General features: G+C 49.2%; 1 protein-coding gene across 1 annotated transcript in view; it reads right to left on the reverse strand.

The window, feature by feature from the left end:
* Window positions 1-20,000, reverse strand: part of fars2 (phenylalanyl-tRNA synthetase 2, mitochondrial) — a 92,976-nt gene that overhangs the window by 66,021 nt on the left and 6,955 nt on the right. The window contains exons 3-8 of the mRNA XM_076760949.1: window positions 3,379-3,716; window positions 1,877-1,963; window positions 1,697-1,756; window positions 852-1,020; window positions 438-600; window positions 91-222 (exon numbers count right to left, since the gene is read on the reverse strand). Coding sequence (XP_076617064.1) covers window positions 91-222; window positions 438-600; window positions 852-1,020; window positions 1,697-1,756; window positions 1,877-1,963; window positions 3,379-3,698 — 931 coding nt within the window. The 5' untranslated portion in view covers window positions 3,699-3,716. The remainder of the gene's footprint in view (window positions 1-90; window positions 223-437; window positions 601-851; window positions 1,021-1,696; window positions 1,757-1,876; window positions 1,964-3,378; window positions 3,717-20,000) is intronic.

Genomic DNA, 20,000 nt, shown 5'->3' on the forward strand with positions numbered 1-20,000 from the left:
GCAAAAACAACACACAGATACAGTCAGTGTGTGTGTGTGTGTGTGTGTGTGTGTGTGTGTGTGTGTGTGTGTGTGTGTGTGTGTGCTGACCAGAGTTCAGCATCTCCTGCTCCATCACTCCACAGCCCAGCACCTCCATCCAGTCTTCCTGGAAACGCACCTCCATCTCAAAGGAGGGATGAGTGAAGGGGAAGTAACAGTCAACCCACCGGACCTCCAGATCTGAGGAGAGAGGAGACGAGGAGAGGAGGGGAGAAGAGGAGAGGAGACGAGGAGAGGGGAGGAGGAAGAAAAAAGAACAAGAATGAAAAGAGGAAGAGGAGGAGAAACAAGAGGAGGAGGAGAGAATGAGGAAGATGAGGAGGAGAGGAAACAGGAGTGCAATTCAGTGAACTGAATAATAGCTGATGTCACTTCCTGTCAGTCGGTGGTCTCACCTTGTCCGAACAGGTGAGCGACGAGTCGAGTCAGAGTGCGCTTCAGGTCGAACTCCAGCAGCTTGACGGCCTCCAGACTGTGCGCCTCCTGTTTGTGAGGCGTCCGCCGACCCCCGGACTCGAACAGGGACAGCTCCTCGCCGTTGTGCACCGCGGAGAACAGCTGGAGACAGAGGAAACATCTGGAACACGTCCTGACGTCCAGGTACGACCTCACACCTCAACATGTCTAACACGTGAGCGTGAGGACGAGAAGCTCTTCAGACAGAGTTTAACCCAGCACAGAAAGAGTCAGATCAAATATCAAAAGAAAGTCCTTCATGTGCGAGACGTCTGAATCTCCCTGGAGGAGGTGAAAATGAAGGAGCTCGGAGGAGACGCAGCTCAGGACCGAATGCGTTCAACGTCACAAACCTCGTGATTGGAGAAGAGCCGGACTCCCTCCATCTGGTGGAAGACGGGGTAGTGGCTGGTGTCGATCTCGTCCCGCCTGTAAACGTCTCCGGCCAATAGGAAGGCGTCCAGGCCGGACCTCACCAGCTCCATCTGGTGGGCGGAGGTGTGGCCGCGAAGCATCGTCGTCCTGCTCGTCAACACAAACATCGACACCGTCAGACTGATCCTGAGGAGGGGCCCGACCCTTACGTTGGGCCCCACTGGCCTAAACTACAGTATCTGACTGCATATGAAGTATTTGAAGTACCTCCACATGCTGCAGCTCCAACACTGAAGCTTCAGCATGAACAAACCAATCAAGTCCCACAGACTCAGAGATCAGACACAGGAGACGTTTTACTGCACACACAGTACTGTTACTGCATGACGCTGACTGTACCGCTGTACTGTTACTGCATGGAGCCGACAGCACTGCTGTACGTTTACTGCATGAAGCTGACAGCACTGCTGTACTTTTACTGCATGAAGCTGACAGTACTGCTGTACTTTTACTGCATGACGCTGACTGTACCACTGTACTTTTAGTGCTGATGTTTTCAGTATATTTTACCTGTAATACTTTTGCTCTTGTACTCAGTTTTGAATGCGGGACTTTTACTCGTTAGGTAGTACTTGTCCACAGTAGTCTGGGTACTTTGATGTGACAGCTTCCTCCACTCATGGGTCACATGGGTAAACTGAACCAATCACATTTCTGTCATCAATTCTTCCAGCCCAGCTAAGACCAGCTGCTCATCCGCAGCTAGCGCCTCGCTAACAGATCGCCTCCAGGTGCATTGTGGGTGGCGGGCGGCGGCGCTCACCTGTTCAGGTAGTAGTTGTCTCCTCGTTTCCTGCTGGGGTGGCCAGGCGGGATCAGCAAGCTGTCAATCAAAGCAGAGACCAGAGTCAGCTGTTTTAATGAAGCTTGACTGACGCTGACACTTCATCTCGCCGGTGTTATTGTGCCTGTCAATCAGTCGGTGGACGACGAGGCTGCTGACCTGTCAAAGTTCTGCTCCACGGTCACCACGGGGCTCAGGTTGTCATGGACGGAGAACAGAGGGTTCCCCCAGCGACCCATGTAGGCACTGCGGAGGGACGGAGGGAGACGACCAATCAGCAGAGCTGCAGCGACGCCGACATTCATGTCACGTCATTCATTCATTCATTCATTCATTCATTCATTCATTCATTCATGCTGTCAGTTTCACTGAAATCAGCTTCAAAAGAAACAGAGGAAATTCAGCAGAGTGAGGACAAAGGGAAGAAACACAGAAGTAAAGAACAGGAGCTGTTGATCCTCAAGCTTTCATCCTGTTTGAAAATTACCCAGCAGCCCTCAGGTGTCCTCGGAGTCTGCTGTCCTGCTGCTATCAGAGCATACAGGCTTTTCTAAAGAGTAAAGTTCACGACCTGTGAAATGGCACAGTCATAAAACACCGTCAGACCACACACTCAGTGACTCCTAATGACTTATTAATGCAGAGTTAATGCGCTCGCTGCTGTGTGTCGGCTTTTCACGGCCAGCGTGGAACACAAGAAGCAGCTGAACAACGTCTTTTACTCGAGCGTCCCTGAAGACACGTCGAGCCTGCGGAGAGTCAGTCAGCAGTTTGAGCTCCGAAAATAAAGAAAGAACAGAAACACATTCACGCCACGTGGGAACATAAGAGAGACGACCAGAGCAGCTCGCGTACACGACTGACCGCTTCTATCTGGATGAGGAAGATGAGAACAAGTTGGGATGTGTTGGACAGTATATAGGACACACACACACACACACACACACACACACACACAGAGGAGTCGTGTGAACATTCACACTTCAGGTGTGAATGTTCACATAGAAAGTTAAAATTTCACAACAAAAGAACATTTGTAGTTGGTGCAGCGCTGACACAGCGGAGAGTCTGCAGCCATGACAAGCTGGGAGCTATGCACTAACACTAGCATGCTGACAATGACAAGCTAACTTTAGCAGGTATAATGTTCACCATGTTAGTTAGCCTGTTAGCATGCTAACATCCAGAACCTCTGACTGACTGAACTGAAGCAGACTGCTTGAAATGTGACTTTAGCGACATCTAGTTGGGAGTCGTGGGGTCAGTAGCAACATTAGCACGATGTCTCTTCCTCTTGGGACGATAAATATCTGAGGCTTTTTTCCAAAGTGTTGGAGGGATGAAGATAAAGATTCTTAGCGTCATCTTTAGGCCTTTCTGTTAATGTTAAAAATACATTTACAAATAAAGTTTTCAGAACAAATTTCACCCCTCACGATGACTCCTGTTCTCACTCTGCACACATCAGTTCAGTCAGGAGGTCACAGTTAGTTAAGTACAGCACAGGTTGTTGAAAGGCATCCTGGGAAATGTAGGAAGACACCAAAGCAGGCGTAGCAGAAGGAACAAAAGTTTGTCGGGTCTCAGCTCGCTCAGGGTCGGTCTGAAGTCTCCGTGGTCAAAGTTTCAGTGACGGTCTGAGAGAACGTGGCGACTCGTACCTGTAGAAGTGAGCTTTGATTCGCTCCTTGATCAGCCACAGAGGATGATGGGATTGGTTGTGGAGATTGCGGCCGACCTTGGCCAAGACCTTCGGCGTGACGTTGGTGAAGTCATCGCGCGGGTAGGAGTGTCCCAACACCTCCACCGAGTCCTGACCAATCACAGGCTGAGGGGCGGGGCCGTCTGTGCTGAAGCGTCTGCATGGTGCTGCTCTGCCATTGGCTAAGAGCGATGACAGGCAGCGCCGATGGCGCAGAGGGAGGGGTGGGGGCTGGAGGAGGGGGAGGAGCAAGGAAATGGGCTTGTTCCTGAGTCTCATGACGATTGGTCCATGGAGCTGGAAAGACACAAGCACAACTCCTCATCATCACTTCCTAAACAGTTCCTCTCACAGATCCAGCAGGACTACACGGACGTCTCACTGAGGTCGTGTTTGTCCACCATTGGCTGTCCTCTGGTTCGGTCTCACAGCTCGTCTCTACCTGTTCGTTTGTTTAAGTGTCAAAGAGGCTTCAGAGAGACAAACGAGCAGGATGAGACTCAGAGCCCATCGTCAGCCAAACATGCCCGCTTCTCAGCGGAGGACAGATGAGGCGAGAGCTACAGCTGCTAACACACACACACACACACACACACACACACACACACACACACACACTTCGACAATTAGTTTGTGATTGCAGTAACAGACAAACATCAACAACAACAAAGGTTAAAATGAGACAAAGTGAGTAGAATCAGCTGTTTCTCTGTTCCATCTTTCCGTTATTAAACCTCTGACAGCAGACGAGACAATCTCCTTTTCATCTGTCCCCCTCAAATATTTGTCCACTCACACACATGCACACACACGCACGCACGCACACACAAACTCGGGGAGCATCCCCGAACAAGACAAAGGGTGTTGCATTGCAGTGGCATTGCAGCAAAATGGGTTATTGTTCCTAAATCCATGAAGCTTTTACCTCTGCTCTGCTGCTGGTGTCATATTATACTGGACTGGACAGGGCAGTGCTGAGGTCACACACACACACACACACACACACACACACACACACACACACAATATGAACCTGGTTCTTAGGTGAAGGGACATCTGAAGGTCATGTTGACTTTGCCAGGAACAAAGAAGTAGCATAATTTTGAGATGACGTAGCAGTAAAAGCACCTTTAGTGACCCCTACAGGCGACAGTGGCCATCACACCCCCCACACCAAACAGCTGGACGCACTGAATACATTTCTGAGGATTTTCTGTAGAAAAAAAGCTGTGAAATCCTCTGAAAAGCATTAATGTGTTCAGTAAAGGTCACGGTAGCTCGGCCATTAATTTATTTGTCTTGTGTACAAAGTTCACTTAAAGGAAAGGTCGCGTAAAGACCAAAAGGAAAGACGTCCTCTGCAGAGCGCCCGCAGGCGGACCCCCCCCCCACACGCTTCCATAAGGAAAGACATTAACCACGAGGACGAGGCACCGTCTCACAGCTCAAGTCAAAGAGTGACGACTGCTTTGTGTCCATCACTGTTTCTTCATCTTCATGGTTTCACTTGTCGACCTCTAACGTGTGGAGTCCCACAGGGCAGCGAGTCGAGCCCACTTATGTTTGAGAAACAGCGTTCATGTTCGACTTGACGATGTTTTGAGTATTTATTGCGTGAATTTGTTCGTGATGTCGCCTGGTCAGCTGACCTTTACATCAGTGAAAACAATACCATCACTGACATTTCTGGAAATGATTGATTGACAAACAATCCTCGTAAACCGTTAATTAAGATAATCTGCTACCTCGTTTGGTCACATGACCAGGAGGATCATGAATTTTCACAGCAGACTCGATGGAGAGGAAGCCTGTCATTGTGAAGATGTCTTTGACTGGTCAAAGTGTCAAACGTTATGGAACATAATCTGTACTGTAAATGACTTCCTTCAGTGCCACAGACTCACTGATCTTCAGCAACAATGACTTTCAGTGTGAAATGTATTAAACTGACTCCAGATCTGCAGCAAACAATCTTTCCTTTGCCACACAGAGGGAAAAGGTCTTTGGATAAATATTTCATGGTATTTTCTTGCTGACTGTATTTCATATGTCAAAATGTTCCCAGAGCCCGACACCTTCCCAGTGGTGTGTTTCATCTGACGAATACCGTCCAGCGCTCGAAGACATTCATCGAAAAGCTGGAACTGGTGAAGCTTTGTCATTTGGTTCGTTGATCTGATGAGCGTTCAGCTCTTATCAGGATGTAAACACACTTGTTGAACCTGACGATCACGATTAAACCTCAGACTATGACTTGGACTGCGACAGACTCTCTGCAGACCCGAGACGAGTCTGAAGCCCCTAAAAGGTGAAGAAGCCCTTCATCTTCCGTGACGACAAAAGGTCGTGTGACATTTCCAGAAAATCTATAGCTGGACCTGCGGTGGATGTACGTGATCCTGCCGCGTGCGAAGCTTCAGACTGAATCAGAGGCTTCACAGGAAATAAAACCCGCATCGTCTTTAATACGCTGCTGCTCTCACGTCACTCAAACGTCTCCTCCTGGTCGCCTCCGTCTCAGCTTCGCCTCTTTTCATCTCTTTGGGACTGACCTTCCAATCGTGATCGTCGCCATATGTCTGTTCCCATGGCGCCAAACACCGCCACACATGCACATATGGACGCCCACGCTCACGGACACACGTGTACAGTAAACACGCACACGCCGCGCATGAAGCGAACTGCAGGGAGCTCAGCAGAGTCTAACAGCGAGAGAAAGCAGAGTGTGAAAACCCGACCCGACCTCGAGCCAAGCCAACGCAGCAGTGAAGCAAAGCGACCCACAGCAGAGGAGCGCCAACTGAACCGAAACCAGAGCGGCGTGACGTCAGGGAGCTGACGGGTACGTACTTCTATCAGCTCTGAAAGGGACAAATGACGCCGTCCTGCCGACAGAAAGCAGCAGGATCAGATCAGAAGACGGGTCCACGCGTTGTTCCGGAGGCCGGCGACAAACAACATATGCTGCTGTTTAATTTGGAGGAATCTTAACAAAGAATTCATTGTCGGAAACGCTGCTGAACAAACGCACAGAAAGGGAAATGATGGAGAGAATAAATGTTTTACTCCAATCAGAATCAAAGAGTCGAGTCTAAAACTGTTTAATTAAATCTAACGTCCCAGACTTCACATGTTCGGCCAGCTGACACGAGGAAACCAAACAAACTGTCTGTAAACTCCAGCACTGAAGCAGAGAAAGACAGAGCAGAGCAGGCGCCACCACTCAGAGGTCTGAAGGCTTTTATCTGCTCCAAAACACCGACTGAGTCTGAAGAAACGCAGGCGATGGAAAAGGACCAATCAGCAGTGTCTCATCAGACCTGTCTGACGGGTCGCTGTCATGATCAGATGTGGAGCTGTGATCAATAAATATGAGAATCTGAGCAGTAAAATCTGACCTGGTTCATGTTTCCGTGTTGGTTTATCTTCTGGGTTAAATCCTAAGCAGTTTGTTTAAAGTCAGTTCGTCGATGTCAGGCAGTTCAAAGGTCAGAGGTCACGCAGGCCTGTCGGTGACCCCGAGGCCAGCGGTCCTGAGAGCGAGCTGAAGGGGATCACATGGATCTGTCCATTGATGACGCAGCATAGCTAACGTTAGCTAGCCCTGAGAGCTACAGCGAACTGTAAACCCATGAGCAAACACTGCTAACCAACCCACCAACCCACTAGCTAACACATAAGAAACACCAGCTCTGGGAATCCAGAACCAGAACCACTGAGGACCGGGTCCAAACTGTCCAAGTAATCCAAATCAAATGCCACGAGTTCATCAAGTCCTTTCACTTCGCTGATGTCAGGTTTCGGTTAGCATCCAGCTGATAATACAAATGTGAACAGGAGCATGGACGGATGTATGGACCTGACATTTGTCCTGTGTCACATGAACAGAAGAAATCAGAGGAACGAAGACATCAGGGATGAAAACCGTGACAGATTACTGTGCAGCACAGACAGATAAAACGAAGCTCTGGAGGAAGTGAAACATGATTCATCATGTGTGAAAGTTGCTGAGAAAATCCCTTGTTTTGCTGCCAAGAAGTTGTTCTGACTAACCAGCATGGCAGCAGCCAACGGTGAAGCTGTGATGTGACTTCTGACGCTGCCAGCTGACTAAAGGTGGCAACGGAGGCGCCGCCAAGGACGAGCTGCAGCCCTCCGTCCAAAAACACCCACCGCACGTCAAAAAGACGGAGAAGTAAACTTAGAAATGCGTCTGAAAGTGAAACAAAGCTCAGCGCTGCTGTCGGAGACAAAGCAGCAGACTGCAGGAAACACGACGGACGCAGCGCTCGCCAAGGTCGCACTGTCGCACCACACGCACACGCAGGTGCACGCCGCCAAACGGATGTCAGTCAGACGCGAACTTCAACACCAGACGAGTGACATGAAGCACAGACGCACAGCACACGCACACGCGCGCGCACACACACACACACACACACACACACACACACACACACACACAGTCTCCAGCAGCTGAGGGATTCATTCAGCCTCTGAAAACTGACAGGCTGATAGAGAGAGGTGATAAATGACATACTGCAGAGAGAGAGAGAGAGAGAGAGAGAGGACGGGCCTATAGAGAGATACTATATGTATGTGTATATGGTGTGTGTGTGTGTGTGTGTGTGTGTGTGTGTGTGTGGCTGCAGAGACAGAGGTATAGATAAATGAGAGCAGGCTGAAGACGGGGAGAAAAAACTGACATAATTAGTCTCTGAGAAGCTCATTTTGTTCCTGCTCGTATTGAATCTGCTCAGAGAACAAACAGCAGAACGATAACTTAAAGCCTTTCCACCCAAAAAACACTGAAAACTGAATTTAACTGAATTTAACTAAGATCCACATCAGAGCCGCGGAGACGAGGCCCATCGCAGCGAGAACGGATCAATCAGCTTGAACGTGGCCTCCTCTGTGTGAAACACTTCAACCGGACACATTAAAGGACACGTCCACGTCAACAGGTCCTGGACCAGCACGAGAGCAAAGACTATTACAGCAGAGTCCACGACCCCGAAACCCTGGTCCCTGACCTGATCCTGGAACAGCCCCCTGAGACCGTGACGAGCCACTGCACTGAAAACTCTATTGGTGCTCGATGCATTCAAGGCGTTTGTGCTGATGAACACGCTTCAGTCAGAGACAAGATTCTTCCACCGCTGGACGCCACACAAAGATGGCGGACGGCGAAAGAGGGGGGTCGGCTGCGACTGTCCAGCTGAGCGGCGTCACCTGTTGGTCTCTGTCAGAGAAAAGCTGCTTCTGACATCAGTGATGGAGCAGCACGTCATGTGATCGACGGCCTTTCATAAACACGAAACATGAAGAAAGTAAGAGTGTGTCAACACGCACACACATGCACGGACGCGCACACACACGCACGCACACACATGCACGGATGCGCACACACACACTCTCAGAGGAAACTATTTTCGAGCTGTCGTGGTTCCCACAGAGAACACATGCCACCACGATCACGACTGTGTGTGTGTGTGTGTGTGTGTGTGTGTGTGTGTGTGTGTGTGTGTGCGTGACAGAGTGTGTGAGGACCTCACAGAGGAACAGGTGGTGTCTCTCCCTCGCTCTCTCTCCCTCTCTCTCTCCCTGCAGGAGTGTCAGTGTCACTCGCCCCCTCCCATCAGAGGGAGTCCCTCTCTGGCACGATGACCACTTCCTGTGGCTCACACCTCTCTTTCTGTTCACGACATCGCTCGCCCACCAACACGGACAGTTACACAACTTCCGACACCTCTCTCTCTCTCTCTCTCCCTCTCTCTCTCTCTCTCTCTCTCTCTCTCTCCCTCTCTCTCTCTCTCTGCCTCTCTCTCTCTCCCTCTCTCTCTCTCTCTCTCTCTCCCTCTCTCTCTCTCTCCCTCTCTCTCTCTCTCTGCCTCTCTCTCTCTCTCTCTCTCTCTCTCTCCTTCTTTCTCCCCCCTCCGTCTCTCTGATGGACGAGTGCTCAGTGAAGGTTGTTCTCAGTAAAAATAACCTTCTCTCACGCCTCAGGAGGAAGCTCTGAACCTCCTCAGCGCCTCTCAGGATGTGACACACTCGACGTCTGTGGTCATTTTGGCATCTCAAAGTGTGAACGAGCAGCTAAGACTCAGCAGATCTTTGTGAATTGTTTCTTTTTCGGTCACCTGTTATTAAACTTCCTGATTAGCGTCCACCTGTTCGACTGTGAGTCTCCCAAAGTTCGCCCGTCGTTTCATTTCGTGCTCTGTAGCTCGGCGTTCATTCAGGGTTGTTTTCCCATTTCAACCCGGCTGATTTTCTGATTGTCAAACGACAAAGAGCTCACGGCTTCAGGACACGTGTGAGGCGACACGCTCAGGTTCAGCTGGTGACGTGGGGACCGTGGACAGCTGACCTGCAGCCAGTCTGATGTCTGAGAAATGAGGTGAGACCTGGAGAACGAGAGCGCGACGGACGGATTGGAAAACCGCCGCAGGAAGCACCAAAGACAGTACTCTGTCCACAGTACTACAGTACTACAGTACTACAGTACTCGGGGTACTGCGGGACCTTCCGACGGCGTGCGCGTCGGCGTGTTCAACGAGCTTCGCTTCAGTTTTCCTGTTCTGAAGAAAACTGCTGTGAGCCGATATGTTAACATCAGGTCTGACGTGCTGTATACACGACGAGTCGGCAGTCATAAAGCAGGACAGCTGCAGTATATATGCATGAGTGTGTGTGTGTGTGTGTGTGTGTGTGTGTGTGTGTGTGTCTGTGTGAGCCTCCTGACACACACACACATGATAAGTTGGCCTGCAGGGCGGCCGAGCTGCAGCAGGATTTATGGGAGCTGTAGTCAAGCTGATTGGCTGATACTGTGGCGTTTATTCAAAACAGCGTGTCCTGGAACGACCCCACATCCATCTTCGCTCCCTGCGCCTCCTCATCCTCCTGGCGTACCCCTCCTTCCTCCTGCAGTCTCTTTAAACTGCCATAAACTCGGCGTCCTCCTGCTCTCTAAATCTGCCTCGCTGCTCCTCATTCCTCCACAAATTCACTGCTCCTCCTCGCTCCTCATGCTCTCTCTCCTATCCTCACCCTCCTCCTCCACGCTTCCTTCCTTGCTTCCTTTTCTCCTTGCCACCTCTCCTTTGTTACTCCGAGCTTTCAGAAGTTTCCCGTTTGTTCCTCATTCCTCCATCTTGACCTTTTTCACCCCTCCAAAAGTAACTAAGTACATTTAGTCAAGTACAACTCTGACACACTTGTACTTGTACCTGTACTTGTATATTAGTACTTGTACTTCTTGCAGCACTGCCTTTGCTCCCCCTCTGGACCCTCTGCTCTCCCTCCTGGATTCTCCTCCTCCAGCCTCCTCTACCATCACTACCTCCCTCCTCTCACCCCTTCTGTACATACAGTATGTCCTGCCAATTTGCTCCTTCTGCCTCCCTCCTCCTCCTCCTCCTCCTCCTCCCTCCATAATAAAGCCATAGCTGTGGATGTTATGCTCCAGGAAGCAGCTTCTTGACAAGCAGCATTACATCAAACCTGCACAGGCAGCCTGTAAAAGTGTAATAAAAGAAGACTTTTAAGATACGGAGGAGGAGGAGAGGAGAGGAGGGGAGAGGAGACATGAGGAAAAAGGAGAGTATAGAGGATGAAAAGAGGAGAGGGGAGAAGAGACAAGAAGGAGAAGGAGAGAGAGAGAGAAAGAGAGAGAGAGGAGGAGGAGTGTCTGACATGATGAAGGAGGGAAATTTTATGGTTGGAGGAGAAAAGTGCCGAGGCTGCAGCTCTCTGCCACCCAGCAGCTCCGCTCATACACCCAATTTGTTTCCCTTCACTGTGTCACTCTCTCTCACACAAACACGCACGCATGCGCACACACACACACACACAGACACACACAGACACACACACACACACACACACACACACACGCACACACACACGCACGCACACACACAGAGGAAACACTTCTCACACCGCAGTCTTACGTCATGAACTCGTTAGCGGAGACGGTTCAGAGAGGGGACGCCAGGCTGATGAGTCACTTCCTGTATCTGTGTCACATGGGTGTCCCTGCTGCCCCGCCCCTTTCAGAGACCAGCAGCAGGTCCTGAGTCTAAAGTCTGTTGTCTTTCCTTCTTGTGCTCTAATCCTGCGCACTGATTGGCTGGAGCCTCCGACAGATCAGGAAATATTCCACGTTTCTGTTAAACCGTCTAAAAATGAATCTTCGTTTTCTGAACGCTTCAGTCCGATGGACATCGAAGCGATCACAGCAGCCTCCTGAAGCTGCGTTGTTCACCCTGTCTGAGCTGCTTTGTCCCACCTGTTTATTGGTTACAGCTCATTATCTTTTCAGCTCGGGGCCGTCAGGAAGCTCTTTGTCATCGCGGACGTCGAGTGAAGTCCAGCAGCAGCACTGAGCTTCTTTAGGAGCACGAGCAGGCCGCCGCTCATCGATCGCTTCGAGCCATCGCCCCGAGGGACGGCGAGGGCTGATCTGAATCAATCACCCTCTGCGGTGACCGCACGGCAGCATCTCAAACATCGCTTTTTCTTCTCCGATCTGTCAGATTCAGCACACGGCGGCTTCAGGGACGAGCAGGAATATGCACACTGTGCAGAACAGGAAGTTAACTTTGGATGTCGCTGTGCTCTGACGTGCTGAAAGCAGCTTCTTCAGCGTTGGGGGACGTGTTTGAAATGAGATCCTTGTTTTGAGTCAGTCAGTGAACGCATCACTGAAGTCAGTCAGTGAACGCATCGCTGTGGAGAACATGCTAACATCACTGAAGTCAGTCAGCTGGGGAGGATACACGTTGCCTTTATTCTGATTGGATCTGACCGAGGACCCACGCCGCTGTGGCGACTGATCACAAGGTAGCCACGCCCTAAAGCACACGCGCTGCATCGCCTGTTTTTCTGTAAACAGGACCATCGTTTAGAAAATGAGCATCATGCCGTACTGAAGAAGACTTGGAACGAGAGATTCAGACCATGACTCATTGGGAAACTCACAAATGGAATGAATCAAATGAGAAGCCGTTCAGTTTCTCATAAGCTTCCATACAATCTGACCTCTATCTGCAACCAGTGGAGTCGCCTCCTGCTGGCCAGTAGAAAGAATGCAGGTTTAAGGCTTCAGTTTTCAGACCCCGAAGCTCCGTCCACTCCTTCAGCAGTCTAAGGTTCAGAGCCAGGACTGCTTTCGTAGCGTAGCTTATTTTAGCTTAGCTTAGCTTAGCTTCAGCTAATGCAGCAGTGTCAGTGGAGAGTGACAGAAGATGTGAGTGGGTGAAGTCTGGATTTAGAGTTTGCGTCGACTGCTGAACGCTGTAAAGTATCTGATTCCTCGTGCATCACGAGCGTCACCACATGCAGCAGAGTCGGAGCGTCATGACGGTTTTCTGCAGGACGTAACCGACCGCATCACGCCCGATTCGGTGTTCAACGCCTTTGCTGTGAAGGTCCTGTGAGGAACCTGTGGAGCATCTCCTGACGAGCTGCAGGATGTGAGATCTGATTGGAATTGAAGGAGTTTGCACTATTGATGTTTCCATCCTCAAAATGTTAAAGTATTCAGGAGGAGACGCTCCATGAACAGCTCAATTCAGCAGGATTCAGAGTGAGGTTTATTTTCATGTTGGTGTGTTTCTGGAGCTTTTTTCATTTTTATTCTTGGTGCACTTTCAGCTTCTGTGATGAAAATCAAGTGAATCTGACTGGAGCTGCACCTCTGAAGGAAGCACTGCTGAGGACCTTTGGCTGCAGAGAGACTACCTGTACACCTGTTAACTACCACTGCTGGGAGGGTGTGTGTGTGTGTGTGTGTGTGTGTGTGAGGGAGAGAGAGACACAGACAGAGAGAGAGAGAGGAAGTGTGTAGGAGTGTGAATCCTGGCTGCAGCACAGTAAACATATGCTCAAGAGACGCTGGAGAGAGTGCAAATTGGAAATTGAAATTTTGCCTCAAACACACAAACACACACACACACACACACACATGCACAGGAACACACACATGCACATGCACTCAGACGCGCGCGCGCACACGCACACGCACGCACACACACACACACACACGCACACTTGGGTTTTTTTGGCTAAGTTTGCAGCTTTGCAATTCATATTTTCAGAGTTTGGGGATTTGACAGGAGCAGACGTCTCATTTCTCGCCGTTTAGCTGTCACCCACACACGGCGCCGTCCTCTGGGCGCGGCGGCAGTCGGGGACGCCGCTGATGATGATTACACAATACTGGAAAGACAGCGAAGGCGACGCATTTCAGCTCTTTTACAACATCTGCCGAAGACAGACAAAGTGTTGGTATGAAAATGCTAAACGACTGGTGGGAACAAATGAGGGGCTGATAACACGGAGACTGAACGGCTCTCTGAACTCTTCACACAGTTAAATATTTCATCACTGATCAGCCTCGTTTTCATCGAGCTATCGATTTGGACCAACAGCGCCGGTGCAGTAACACGTCTGAAACTTACACATTACAGAGAAGTTAAATGAATATTTCAGCTGAAGATATTCTGGCTCACTGCAGAGACTGAGTGAAGGACAATTTATTCTGCTTAAAAATGTAGATTTTTCCACTGAGGACACTTCCTTATGAGCCTCAGAGCTTGGGAAGATTTTGGGGTTCCTCAGAGAACCTGATCAGGGCCCTGAGCAGTTTCTTCTCTCCTTCAATAAATGGACATTTTCCAGATGTTTTGTGCATCATTTTGGTCACATTTCCCCCAAATCCATCCTGCCAGATTCCCCGGTGTGCAGGATGAGTCTGTGCCGAGCGACCGGCGGGCAGGATGCAGCTCGTTCAGGGTCTCATCGTTTTTAAAGACGCTTCTGTGAGGTGACAAAGCTTCACGCTGCACATCCACCAGAACGCCACAGAATGGTTTCTTCATTAAACAGGTAGTAAATATTTACTGGTTCCAGCTTCTCAAATGTGAGTCTTTACTGGTTTTCTTAATCTTGTATGACAGTAAAATGGAACAGTTTTGAGGTTTTGCCTGTCGGTTAGACTGAAGGGCACCGTTTGATTATTTCAGGGGCCAATCGATTTTTCCATTAATCAAGGAAATAACTTCCAGATCAATCAATAATGAAAAGAAATGCTGTAATAACATCGTCAGGAAATGAACTGCGACCTGAGTGAAAAGCATAAACGGTCTTTATTGTGGTGTCATGTCTAACTTTAACATTTCCTAAACTTTCAGAGGCGTTTCTGAAGCACAAATGTTTATTTTTGACGATAACCTCAATCTGCTAAACATCACTTCGAGTCAGACTCTGGCCCTCGAATAAACGCTGCTAAAAACAGCCTTTAGGACGCCTCTTCAGCTCAGGAACAAAGCGCTCGTGCCCGAAAAGAGTTGAGAGAAAACACCATGAGGTACAACATCGGAGAGTTCTGCCCTTCAACATGAAATCAAAAGCTTGTTTCATGTGCAGCTGCTTCAAAATGTGTAAAATACGCTGCAGATAAAGTGTTCGTGCTTTCTGGTGCTCCAGGTTATCACAAAAGAAGCCCAGGAGTTTCATAAGGAGCAGGTTGGTTTGAGGAAGCAGGTTCACAGAGTTATCCTTTAACACTCCGAGCCGGCCGTTAATAAAGAGACGGCCTTTCATGCACGCCGAGGTTCCTTCGCTGGAAACTGCCACCGCTGTACAGACAAAGAGATGAAAGAGGATGGAGGAAACGGGCGAAGCCGGCGGCCGGCAGGTGCCCGTCGGCCCGCCGAGTCGTGTTGAAAAGTAATTGTCGGCGGCGTGAGGATGAAAGCTGACCTGTAGGTCTGCAGCCTGACTCGCTCGCACATCCTCTGCATGTCTGCACGGTCGCACCTTCAAATCTTCCCTCCTCACACCTCTTTGTCCGTTTCTCACGTGGAAATATATTCTCGTCCACGGCGAAGCAAAGCTGGACTTCCTGTTCTAATCCTCCACGACTCTCTTTGTCTAGTGCTGCCAAAGTTTGCAGAGACGCTCATATGACAGTTTAATGAAGGAAAAAAGACACAAGTTCAAAGAGTTCAGGCAGGAAATCCACGTGGAAACCCACAGCCTGCTCATACAGGACTTATTTCTCTGGGGGAGGTGGGCAGTTTTAATATCACATGGTCGGTTTGTGCTATCAATCCTGCATGTGTGTGATTTTACACCCCCTGCCCTCGTTCTCATTAAAGCTCCGGCTGTTTTTCAGCACTCTCTCAGGTCATCCCATAATGGTTTAAGTACATATTTCAGCTTCTGCTCGTAGAGCTGCATGTTTTCAGGTGAAGCAGAGTAGACGGAGCTTGAACGGCTGCTTCACGGAGGAGTCCTGAGGATCAGCAGATCAGAGCCGATCCAGCAGGTCTGAGTGGATCGCTGCCGGCTACAATAAAGCCGATCGGGACGTGACCCCCGAACGTTTTGTCCATGTCGAGTTGCAGCTTTTTCACCACGTCAGAGTGGAAATCGGAGTGCGTTCATGAGAGGAATCATCTGGCTGCATCGGCGAGCGACTGTGAGGGTGCAAAGATGCACAGATTAGCCGTCATGCTAGTTATCGTTAGCGAAGCTCAGTGTACAGAACATTCATGTAGCTTAGCAGCTTCCCGCTAACCGGTGTGCTTCTGTGTGTTTCTGTTTCTGTCTCCAGCTCATCACATCACAGCATCTGTCATTCATAACATCAATAATTTAAGCTGTTAAACATGAGAGTTTGGACTTTCAGTGGTTAGGAGCTGCAGCAGTTAATCCATGTGTCAGGTACGGATCTAACCAATATCAGTCTGGGATCAGCACTGGGATGAAGACTGAGGAGGAAACTCATGTGAGAGTTGACCGAAAACGTCCACTCACGAAGCTTCAGTGATCAGCAAGACGACTGCAAAGTCCTTTTACTGTCAGGCACAAACGAAAGCAGAAAATAAGAGCTGCAATAAACCTGATCTGTGCTTTAAGTGTAGACTGGAGGACGTTTTTGGACAAAACAACACAATCACTCACACAGACACACACAGCTAATATTTACATCCAGGACACATTAACAGGCCGTCGTAAAACATAAACTCCATCAGAGTGCAGCCACGAGAGCGATAACGTGAGCGCGGCAGCATAGTGACGCCGTGCAGCAGATCTCTGCCTCCTTTATATTTCCCTGTAATCTTCTGTCAGCTCCTCGGAGAACCCGGCACACTCCGCTGCCTCCTTATTAGCAGCTGAATGTTTCCAGCGGCTCAGATGAAGACGGGAGGCTGTGCAGGGGCGCTAACGTTCACAGGATTCAGACGCCGCAGTGAGAAGACAGAATGAGGGAAAACAGTACTTTACTGTTTAAAACCCGCTCTGAGCTGTCCCCCCACCCTGCAAGACGCTGCTAAAAGGACAACCAAAGAGACGCCTCGTGCTCAGACCCAAACCCGCAGCGAATGCTGGCCTTTTCATGAGAGGCGCTGACGATAATAAACAGTTTTTAACCGATTCAACCTTTAAATTTACGTACGAGTTTAACAGGATCCATAAACAGTGTGAGGACTCGCTTTGCATTTTTGGGTCTTTGGGTTTCTCAGTTTAAAAAAAGACTTTTAAATACGGTTTAAATTCCTGAAAACGATCTGGCACGTTACGAGCTGCAGCCTCCTACTTCTCTCATTAGCATGTTTGTTGAAATGACAGGATGTTCGACGGATCCACAGTTTGGAAATCCACTTCAGATTTCACAAACATTTGGATGTGAGTCTGTGACGGGAGGCCAGGAAGTGTTTCGGATGTTACATAATAGACCAGCTCACCATGAACTCTGTGTGTGTGTGTGTGTGTGTGTGTGTGTGTGTGTGTGTGCGTGCGTGTGTGTGTGTGTGTGTATGGTCTGGTGGACTCAGCAGGTTCAGGAAGGGCTTTCTAGAACAGATGGAGGACACAAACACACACACACACACACACACACACACACACGCACGCACAAACACATGCACACACAAACACACACACACAGTGGAAAGGATGTGCACACTAACTCACGCCAGAGAAATCAATTTGACATCCTGGGTGATATTTGGACAGCAAAAGACTACATTATCACACACACACACACACACACACACACACACACACACACACACACAGTATGATGGCCTACTGCATCCTCTGCATCTCCCTGCAGTTCCAAACAATTAGCGCAGCAGCTAATTTGACTTCACTTCCACCATAACTGATGCTAGCACTCCCTGTCGCTAACACAGTTAGCATGCTAGGCCAGGTCCAGCTGGCTTCTTTGGCCTCGCTCGTGTCGCTGCTGGACCACAGGCCACTTCCTTCAATAGCAGAGGACTGTATGGGACTCAAAGGGAAGCAGAGGCTGCGAGAGGAAACAATAAATTGACGTTGACCTCAAACACATCCTCCAAAGCTCTGGACAAAGCTTTCAAAGCCGACTGAGACCCAAACACACACTTCCACCCCGGATAATGCTCGGCTAGCCGCCACGGCCGACCAGCTAACAATCGAATGCCATCAGAGTTCTGAAAGATACTGAACACGCAGAGCAGAATCTGGCTTTTCAGAATAAAATGTCAGCATTTAGAAAAACAGGCAAAAGTTCCAAAATAAAACAGTTCAATGAGACGTTTGACACAAACTCTACAGTCGACTTGAGCCTCAGATTAGTCCTGCATCAAAAACACAGCGCAGGCGTCGTTCCTGATCCTCCAGGTGAATAAAACCTGAGCGTCCACGCCTCCAGCCGACCTGCCAGCAGCTCATGTTGTTACCGACGCTCTGTCATTAACAGAGGCCAGGCAGGCGGCTCTCTCTCCGCTAATGTGGTTAGCGCTGTACACCAGGGGTCCGACCTCATTTACAGCTCCGCCAAGAACACCAGGCAAAGGTGATTAAGGTTCCACAGAAGATAATCGGCCTTCTGGGAAACGTAGTTCAGAGTCAGAGGCCTGAAGTTTATCTGCGTGACAGATTTTATCAGCGTGGAGGCGGAGAGAGGAAGAAAAATGAAGGGATGGAGGCCGAGAGAGGAGGAAGGAGCGACACGTCTGCTGCTCTGCTGTTAAATCCAAAGCTAAACTGGAGGAGAGGGATGACGCTCGGACCAGAACACACACCTGCTGGTAAAGTGTGTGTGCTCCAGTCTGCCCATGCAGCAGATGGTACGGCGAGCCTGTGGGATCAATCGTCATTTGGAGTGGACGGGCTTTGCCGCTAACTGAAAACATTCCTCATCGCCGCTCCGCCCGACCTCGTTTTAATCTCCTCCTCTAGCGGATCAAACAGGAAACTATATGTTTACGACGGAGCGAAAGCAGCAGACATCTGTGCTGACGCTCAGCTGGATGAGCTCAGATCGAACGAGTGCGGCGGCCTTTTCCTGCTCTGCGACCTCGGTTTTCATCGTCCAATCGGACCTTCAGCTGCTCCACAGTGACCGTCAACCTGTGTGTAGTGTTAAATTTATCTGAGCCGTAGAAATCTGAGATGATCCCACTCAGTATGAGGAGCAACGCTTGTGGCCAAAAGTATGTGCACACTCATGTTAGCGTTCGTTTTTTCATGGTTTGGACGAGACCTGTTAGCTACACTGAAGGTAAATCTATGCCAAAACATGCACTCAGTGGCCAGTTTATTAGGTACACCTGCAGCAGCTAAAACAAAGGCGCTCCAACACAACAGAGCTGCAATAAATCCTCCTTTTAATGAAGGTCGTGATGTTCAGTTTTTGTTTGGAGAGGGCGGACAGCTACAGTTTGTGCTGCTGAGCTGGACTGAATGACACCGACAGCTGATTCTATCAATCACTGAAGATACGCTAAATAACAGAAACACACCTGGGAAATAAACACAGCTTCAATGTTCAGGGCGTCCACATACTTTTGGCCATATCGCGTTACGAGTGCACATCTTAGAAACTCTCACATTCGCCTCATTTTCCACTCGGCGCCTCTCTGCTCTGAAAACAGTCCAACATTTGGACCTTTTTCACTGCAGAAAAAGAAAAGCTGCTCCACATTCAGACGCTCAGAGTGTCGACTGATCAGCTCGGACCGAAGACTCGAAGCTGCTCCAAGACCTGGAGGGAAGCCAAGAGACACAACATACACTAACACAAACGTAGAGCAGCCATTGGCCACTTAATCACCTTGACTGTAAGTCTGAAGAATGAGCTCTGATCCACTAATTTAATCCCAGTTGGGTTTTAGTGTTTCATTATTAAAATTAAGCACTAATGAATTCAGAATCAGTCTCTGCTGGGCTGCTTTTCATGACGTTGTTTTTTAATTGGTAGAAATGATTACAGCCTAACCTGAACTCTGATTGGTGGAGCTGACTGCACGGGCAGATTAACCTGGCAGGACGCCACATTACTCATTCTGTGCATCGCGTGTGGAGTTTCTACGCTCGTTTTCAGAGAAGAAACTACAATCAAAAAGTCTCAACTTGTCTCTGCTGCCCCCAAGTGGCCAAAAATAATCTGTCAGGTTAAACTGTGCTCAAATCGACGCATTAAAAATAACAACTCCATTTAGTTTTCTTGACAGAAATGAAAGAAAAGCTGAGATTTCAGCCTTCTGCATGATTTAAAAAAAAGGTTTTCTGAAAATCGAG

This window comes from Chaetodon auriga, chromosome 21 (assembly GCF_051107435.1).
Source record: "Chaetodon auriga isolate fChaAug3 chromosome 21, fChaAug3.hap1, whole genome shotgun sequence".
Classification (NCBI taxonomy): domain Eukaryota; kingdom Metazoa; phylum Chordata; class Actinopteri; order Chaetodontiformes; family Chaetodontidae; genus Chaetodon; species Chaetodon auriga.